This window comes from Gavialis gangeticus, unplaced genomic scaffold (assembly GCF_001723915.1).
Source record: "Gavialis gangeticus isolate Ggan-Ray unplaced genomic scaffold, GavGan_comp1, whole genome shotgun sequence".
NCBI classification, from domain to species: Eukaryota; Metazoa; Chordata; order Crocodylia; family Gavialidae; genus Gavialis; species Gavialis gangeticus.
This window is the reverse complement of record NW_017729025.1, coordinates 61,683,528-61,692,294: the sequence shown is the minus strand read 5'-3', so window position 1 is coordinate 61,692,294 and position 8,767 is coordinate 61,683,528. Positions and strand designations below refer to the sequence as shown.

Here is an 8,767-nt window from a genome sequence, read left to right as displayed (position 1 = left end):
GGGGGGGTGGGGATGGGGGGGAGGGAAGTTATTTATATAAACTTTAAGTATAGGAAACATTTACCAGAAACCAAAACATTGAGCAACTACCACAAAATTATCATACCAAAAATTAAAGCCAGGGTTTAAATACCACCCAAAGATTGCTGGAGACACTTTATAGCTGAAGTGTCTGGTTTTTCGGTAGCGTATACTCCCCATCGAATTCAGTCAAGTTCTGCCATTTTACACCAGCTTGGAATCTGGTCCTGAGTTTTCATTTTTATTTCCCACTGTTTTATCTTTGTGAAAGACCCTGATTCCATTGAGATATTATAGAACAAAAGTGGTTAAAACAGCAAATATCCCTGCCCCACCCCAGAGATTGCCATATTCAGAAGAGGACAGTCATAGGTTTGATGCAGTAACTGTTAGGCAAGGTTTGACAACTGATGTTAGGTAAGCACTCAGACTAGATAAGCAGCATACAAGCCTCCCTCTCACTCCCCAGTCAACCTGGCCTTGCAGCCCCAGTCTTATAAAACGTAGTCTCAGATTACCAAGTCTGCCTGCTAATAGGAAATGTTTGTATTAAAGTCACTTATTTATAAAGAAAAACCAGTTTGTAGAAACAAAATGAAAATTTTACAGTTAATTTCCTAATGGTGTAAATTGGAACAATACTAGAAGTCAGCAGAATTATAATAAATTGAAACTTTGGCCTATTTCACCACACAAATAACTGATCATACCCAACAGACACTTCCACAGCAGGATTTCTTTGCTCTTCTTCCTTCAACTTCTCCTGTTTTTCTTTCATCTTTTGCTCTTGTTCTTTTAATTTTTCTTCCTTCTTCTTGCGTATCCTAACATTGGGAGGAAATGTAAAATAATTATGATCCAATACAGTGTGCCTAATTTAAGTTGCCTGTGAATTTTTACTTAATAAGCACTAAGGCATGAAAATAATTTCAGGCCACAAATTCCTCTTTTCCAATGCCCATCATGAGGTAAAAGCCCAAATCATGACGGATAAGGGCTGACGTAACAAAGAAAAATAGTTACATGTTCATATCCAGTAGTTCTGCTAAATAAAGGAGTTCCATCTAGTCTAATCCTGGATATGTTCAGCTTCATAGAATCAATGAGTCGGAAGGGACCTAGACAGATCATCTAGTCTGACCCCCTGCCATGGGCAGGAAGGAGCACTGGGGGTGGCAGGGGTCATAAGACCCCAGCCAGGTACCTATCATCCAGTCTCCTCTTGAAGATTTCCAGGGAAGGTGAGAGCGCGACCTCTCCTATGTTCCGTTCTTACCTTGCTGCTGCTGCTTCTCTTTCTTTGCGATGTTGTTCTGCCTTTAACTCTCTGAACTCCTGTTTCGCCTGCCGTAATATATCAACGGAGTCCTCAATGAAATCTCGAGTGGAGACAAGAGTCAAAAGTTTTCCACAAAGGGCATGAAGAATCTTTATCTTTTCACCTGATAAATTAATATTAAATGGTTAATGAACCTACCATGACCATATTAACTGTAAGCCTTTTTCTAGTTCATGGAGATACCCTTTATGTTGCTTATTTCAAGCCTAAGATATGGTGGTGTCCTGATCTTGCCTTGGGGTAGGGGGACAGTGGCAGCACTCAGCAGGGGTGGTGGCCACAGCAGGACCTGTATGGCATTGTCTGTGGCCCCCCCACAAAGCACAGAACCCAGGGCAGTCATCAATTTGCCCTCTCACCCTGCAGGAACGGCCTTACATTTGGTATAATTTTTGTAGATAAGAGTTTTAAAATATTAGGCAAGGCAGGTTGTTTTAGTTCTACTGAATCTTACACCCAGATGCATTCTGTTTTACTATTTTGAATCAAATCCAGCCATTAAGCCTGATCAATTCTGTCCTTTTAAAATACAAAATCATGCTAGTGCCTGTCTAGTAATGATTATAAACATAGAAATAGATGGAGGCATGAAGCATAAGACATGTCAGATTTGACAATTGAAATCACTGAGTCCTCTTCATTGAAGAGACAGCTCTTGACACACCTCTGATATTTTAGATGCATATCCCACCCTATCCAGAAAGAGACTCAGAGCAGTTTGCAGTAACAGACAAACCCCACAAGAAACAAATAAAATCCTCAATCAACATTCTAAAATTTAAGAACTCCACTGCCCTGCACCCCCCTTCCCACTTCCCTGCCTATTACACCCAGGAAAAAACAAAAACAAAACAAAACAAAACAAAACAAAACAAAAAAGAACAACAACACTCTCCAGCCATCCCAACCGTAAATTATGGTTAGGAAATTCACTGAGATATGGGCTCAGGATATACTAACATTCCAGCTTTGAGGAACAGCACATCACATTTCATGCTCCTAACGTAAGAGCATACACCTTTAAACATTCATTTATAAGATTTGCATGCTGCCCTCCACAAAATGAGGCCAAAAAAAAAACAAAAAAAAAACAAAAAAAAAAACACACCCAGACAGACAAGACAGATAAAAATAGTGAAATAAAATAACAACATCATATGAAATAGACCAAATTCCCCAGAATCTATGCATCATTTTCAAGTTTGAACTGTTAACTGAAAGAAACTCACTACAGAAAAAAAAAATAATCCCACTTCAAAGTTAGTCTCTCAGCACAAAGGCAAAGTAACATCAAAGAAATAAAATCCTGGCACCATAATTGGAAGTCTGAAAAATGAGCCATCTAAAGTGGTGGCCAACTTTTTGGCAAGTGTGCCACAAGTCTCAAGTATATCACTCCACTAATCAGCTACTGTCTCCAAATCTTATTGCCCTCAGGCAACAAGGATTTGGTAGGTATTTACCCTGGTACAGTATCAACCCCCAACATGTCTCCTCCTAGTCTCCAGCCCCTCCCCAACCTGCTAAGTGCCAAAACACACTGACTGCACATATGCTGTGGGCTGGCCACCACTGATATAAACAAATCAAAAGTTCTCATGGCTATCAAATCCAAAAGGGAGAGTTCATTTAGAATGCTAGTTTATCCAGTAGGCCAGGGTGGCACTTTAAGACACCAGCTGGTACAGAGAGATATAAGCTTTTATGGACAACAGCCTACTGCATCAGATGCTATGAATGGACTGGCAGCAAGAAAATAATTTTATATAGAAAGGAAACGGACAGTAGGGGACACTCTTAAGAGTCTTCTCTATAAAACCTTTTCTCTCTGTCAAAAGTGGAGTTTATCCATCAATTTGTTATGACACAGGAAAAATGGCTGTTAAATATATTTTGACCTGTGCTAGATATGGAACTGGTCAATCAGCAAGATAGTTTTTAGCAACTTAAATACAATATTTATTTTATTACCTGGTGACAAGTCATACACAGAAGTACTTGAGAGTTTCTTTAACAGACCAGGATTATTCAACCTCAGCTCCATGCACGCATCATCTGTAGCATCGAACCCTCCACGTTTTTGATAACGATATTTTGCATTGGCCGATGTAACATCAGCACCTGATGCTAGGATGTGGAGCCTGAGAATCTCGGAAAGAGTGCAGCTATCAAGATCCAAGTTTTTCAAATTGCAGCCTACAGTTAAAACAGCAAGAATTTATTTCTATATATAAACTAACAATACAAAGCAAACAATGTAAAATGTGCTTTTATTAAAATACAGAGCAAAGTAAAAATAAAAACAAAAAACAAAAAACAAAAAAGTGAAACCCACACATACCCTGATGCAACTGGGGCCATGCAGCTGCCAAAGTTGCAACTGCAGACAGTGCAGATTTTGTAGGGTCTGCATCTTCATCCAAAGCCTCTGTTAAATCTTTAAGGAAATAAACACTTTATTCTAGTGCAAATTAAAACTTGTACTTCGGCGGGAAGAAAGCAAGCCTTTTTAAAACAGTGCAAAGACAAAGCAAAGTGGCTCGGCATTCGCAAGAGCCTCAAATTCAAAACTCAGTTCTACAAACAAAAAGTTAAAATACACACCGTCTTAAGTCCACCCAGAAGACAATAAATGCTAGGGACATGCACTAAATCACTGAAAGCTTTTCTCACTATGCACAAGCTGCTAAAGCATCAAATGCACAAAGCATGCAGAGGGTAGGAGTGGAACCACACTTGAAAAAGGAAAATGTACAAAAGTTATACCATATGCTCTCCTTCAACTGAATCATCATTTCCTATTATCATTTCAGAAAGAGCTATCCAAATATCAAACATTGTAGGTACGAGTATCCACCATTTGCTACTAAAGAAAGAAAAAAAGACCAAGCTGCTCTTCAAATAGGTTACATTTTACACAACTCTGATCTAGGTAGTAAAAACAAAAGCCAAATGATGCCAAAGGAGCATTATACAGTCATTTAAGGCACATTAAACATCAGTAGGAAAAAGAGGTCATCCATGCAGAACTTCCTCTTTTTAAAGCAAAGCTGCCTTGGCACCAGAGGGCTAGATTGTGTTGAACTGGCGTGTGTGGCTAATTTTACCTTATTCAGCTCCAAGTCATTATGCAGGTTATAAAGTCATCACATAAAACAGATGAGGTACAGGTCTGAACTAACAAGACTATATAAAATATTAGAGGTCTTGGCTACTGAATAATATGCTTGAACCACATTTGTTATCTAGAAGCTTTTACCTGTTAATTTTATAATGTCTGTCTGCTATTCTCTTCCTGATCCCCCCCCGCCCCCTCTGCATAATACTACTCTGGTGTGGGATATACAGGGAAGGGAAAAAACAACCAACCAACCTACCAAGCACACCATGTTTTCCTTACTGCTTTCTGCTGCAGAACTGTTTCCTACTTTTCAAAATCCAGCACATGGTTTAAAAAGCACACATTTATATGGGTGGCTATAAATCTGCTTAACTAGTGTGACAGAAGACAGACAATGTCCAGCTATTCCAGATCACAAGTTTTCTAAACAGGAAGATCAAGAAATAAGGAGGCTCAAGCAGAAAGTAACAGAGAAAGAGCAAAAAGCACCAAATCACCAGTTTCAGAGGGTCTACTCAGTTAGAAGCAACTTTGTATTTGCCAGCCCTGCAAATTCACACTGAAATTGGGGGAAGGGGGTGTGGAGAGGGGCAGAAATCAAACTAGACTGCTTCTGGCTTACACATCTTAGCTCATTCCTCTCTCTCAGCTGTATTTCATCTGCAGTCATACTAGTAGTTAAAATGTATTTCAGCCAGAAATAAGCAGTTACTTTATATTTAAAAAAAAAAAAAGAGCATTAGAAGCAAGTTTTAAAGGACCAGATTGCTGCAACAAGGGTTCACAGTTTTCCCATCCTTCTTGCATCCGGCCTGTAGGAGCTAAGTGCAGTCAGTCAGTGAGCTCAGATAGACACACGAACAGTCAAACAATTACTGCTAACTGCTTATGGTGAAGCAAAGACAGGATCATCATTTCACCAGTCAGTAAGTCTGGTAAGCCACAAGAGACACTGCACCCTCTTGCCACGACAAAAGCTTCTCTCTTCTTCCACCATAAACAGCTCTGAGGCAAAACTGTGCTCCTGAGCCAATGCTCTTCTGGCACTATCTTCATTAATAGCTAATGCTTTATATGCAATGTCCTGCCCCAAGTCTATTCTATTGGAACATACTGCTGGAAGCTAAAAAACAAGATGGATTTTTCCATTAGAATAATGTATTTAACAGAAGTCTAAACTCTGTATTTGAACAAATCAAAATATGAAGTCTTCTTATTTACTGTTTAGAAATATTTACAGAAAGCAAAAGCAAGATTTTTTTTTTTTTTTTGCAGAAACCTGAATTACAAGACAAGTAGGTCTGTCCAGAAAACTGGAGAGCTGAAGTGAACCCAAGAGCTTTTTGATGCGATAGTCTTTGTTCTGATATTAGAGTGCAAGGGGATTAGGGGTATCCTATCACTAATATAAAGCCACATCCCTTTTATAGGGCATTATAGTAGCCACTGGAGGCGAGGGGAAGCTGGCTTGGCCCAGCAAAACTGTTCTGCTCCCCTCACCTCCAGCTGCAGCTCCTGCCATTCTGTGCAGCGCATGGAGCTCGGGATCCAGCTGCCTTTCATTCCCTCCAGCCACCCGGTGCAATAAGCAGCCTGTGAGGGTGGGTGCAGTGGGTGGAAGGCAGCCAGAGCTGGAGCTCCATGCCCTGGGGCAGAAGCCTCTAGGCTGGAACCAACGAGCGTGCAGTGCAGCACAGCAGAGGCAAGAACAAGAGCAGCAGCCACTGCTGGAGGTGAAAGGGGCAGAACAGCCCACCTGACCCCAGCAAGCCTGTGATTTGCCTGCAGCTGCTGGATACTGCACAGGACAGGGGATGCAGCGGCAGCTGCTGGGCTCGGGGCCTGCTGGTGCTTCTGAGCCACACAGGCAGCCTGCTATGCAGCCAGCCCCCACCCATGCTGCCAGGCCAAGCTGTCAGAGCCACAGATGCTGAGAAGGGCCTTTAAGATATGAAGAAAATCTAACATACACACTTAAAATTTTTGATATTTTACCACAGTGTTGTGACTGAAGTGCCATGACTATGACAGCCCTGCCTGGCCTGGAGGCAGGAGGCTAGGAGCAACCTGGCTTTGCAGCCCCAGCCTGCTGCAGCTCAGCCCAAGCTGACCTCTCTGCATCTGCTCAGCAGCACCTGCAGGCCAGCTTGGCTCAGCCCCCCAGCCCCAGATGACGCAGGAAGATGGCAGGGCCATGCTGGCTGGCTCTGGCCATGCTCCCTCCCCTGCCACTAGGGGGTGGGGGATGAAGGGGGGAAAAAAGTGCCCAATGGGGCTGCTCTGCCCTGGCTGCAGACCCATGCTGCTGGTGGGACAGGGCAAGATTAGATCCCCCTCCCTGTTTGCTTCAGGCTGTGAATAGAGGGCCTGACAAGGGCTGCTACACCCTAATGGGAGAGGGGAAGGAGGGGAAAAAAAGCAAGCCCCCTCCTTGCCCCCTTTGCCTCAGGGGGCCATTCTGGCTGGTGTCTGGCCACACCCCACCCCTGTTGTGGCTAGGAAGCAGAAAGGCAGGGCCAGTTCTGCTCTCTGGAGCAGACAACACAGCCTAGCCCAGGGCTGAAAAGCATGCTGGGATGCTGGGGGACTGGTTTAACTTAAACCAGGAAGGGGTTTGGGACAGAAGTTGCATAAACTGGTTTGACCCAAATCAGTTAAGTCTGATGCTACATTCAACCAGGTTTATCTTAAACCAGTTTCAGCTATTTTGAAATTGGTTTATGTGCACTGAGCTTCTGTTCTGCTACAGGTTTAAGCCAGTTTCTGATCACTTAAACTGGTTTACGTGCAACTTCTGTCCCTAGCCCATAAACCATCAACTGAAAGGAGAATATCAAGTCTACAGTTACTGTCCTGAAATACTCTCCAAAAATCACCAATTCCTTGAGGACTAAAGACTTAAAATTTAAAATTTGCTGTTAATTAAAAAAAGGCTCAATTTCAAAAGGACAATCATTTTGTACCCAACTGTTCTTCTCTATTAAAAAAAAACAACTTAATATCAATTTAAACATTTTTTTACTGAAAACTTGACTGGTTAAACTTTAACTCCTTATGCAAGGCCAGATTTTGCAAGCCCTCCTTCTGGCTTCAGCAAGAGCTGTATGGGGAAAGCATTTTGTGGGAACAGACCTCACAGCTCAGCCACTGCACTGTGCTAATACAGGAGAACTCCAAAAACCAAAATTGGCTATTAAAAACAATGAAGACATCTGACACTCTCAAGCATTTATGCATACACAAAAGAGCAAGGTATAACTTTTGACAAGCCGTTAGTTGATACTGTATACTTCTCAATATATGCCCAGCTGTAGTCTACATGCTAAACCTAGAGCAGAGGTTCCCAAACTTTGTTATCACACCCCCTTCCAGATTTATCAGCTGCCCTCATACCCCTACCGGCATACATTTTACGTTTTAACCCTTTAAATGCTAATTATAATGAAAATTAAATCCACCATTATACAATTTCTCCTACATATCCCCCAGAGATGTCCTGCGTACCAGGGGTACACTTACCAGTTTGGAAACCCCGGCCTAGAGGCAAAGCAGCCACTTCAACCTATAAAATGTTCTTAGTATACAAGCTGGTAGCCGCATGGTATGTAGGAATGTTAGTGGAAGACATAGTAACCATGCAAAGAGTAAATTCAGAGTTTTAAATTATGACTGATAACAATTGGACTTCAGGAATCCTTTGAACCTACAGAAGAGGTCCATGTGAAGGGTCAGGAGAAGTATTTAGTGCTAAAGAAGTGAAACTACAGGATATGGGGGGAGTAGGGAGTAGAAGACTGAAGAACCTTCCAAATAGACTAGTATTAAATGCTGAGTGTGCTTTACTGGGTATGATGTGACAAATACTTGCGTCGTAAAAGAAACAATGTTTGTAGCTATAACCAAGCTTAAAAATGAGGAAACACCACATAATAAAACACGGTAATTTTTTTTTTTTTGTTAAAAGTGTGGCAAATCATGCAGTATGCTTTTAAGCTCATATTTCAGTTTTTTAATATTTAATTTAAAATCTGACCTTTGGTCTCAGCATCAGCTATTTGATCTTTGGCCACTTCCTCCTCCTCTTCAGCCATTGCCTGAAATATGGCAGTCAGGAAAAAAAACAGCAATTCACATAGTGGGCCTTCACTGTCATTTCCTACAAGAGCTTCCTCTAAAAGTTCTGTGAATAAAATACAAGTACTGTAAGAGCAAATAAGTAGCAAAGAATCAAAAATAGATTCCCCTCCCCCCCCACCACGCATGGCAAGTTATCCAATAACATATTA

The 8,767-nt window shown here is 41.7% G+C and overlaps 1 protein-coding gene across 1 annotated transcript in view; it reads right to left on the bottom strand.

Moving 5' to 3' along the window:
• BAZ1A (bromodomain adjacent to zinc finger domain 1A) overlaps window positions 1–8,767 on the bottom strand; it is a 120,193-nt gene that overhangs the window by 39,252 nt on the left and 72,174 nt on the right. Inside the window, 5 exon segments of the mRNA XM_019519920.1 lie at window positions 732–845; window positions 1,298–1,463; window positions 3,332–3,556; window positions 3,702–3,797; window positions 8,515–8,661. Of these exon segments, the coding sequence (XP_019375465.1) occupies window positions 732–845; window positions 1,298–1,463; window positions 3,332–3,556; window positions 3,702–3,797; window positions 8,515–8,661 (748 nt within the window).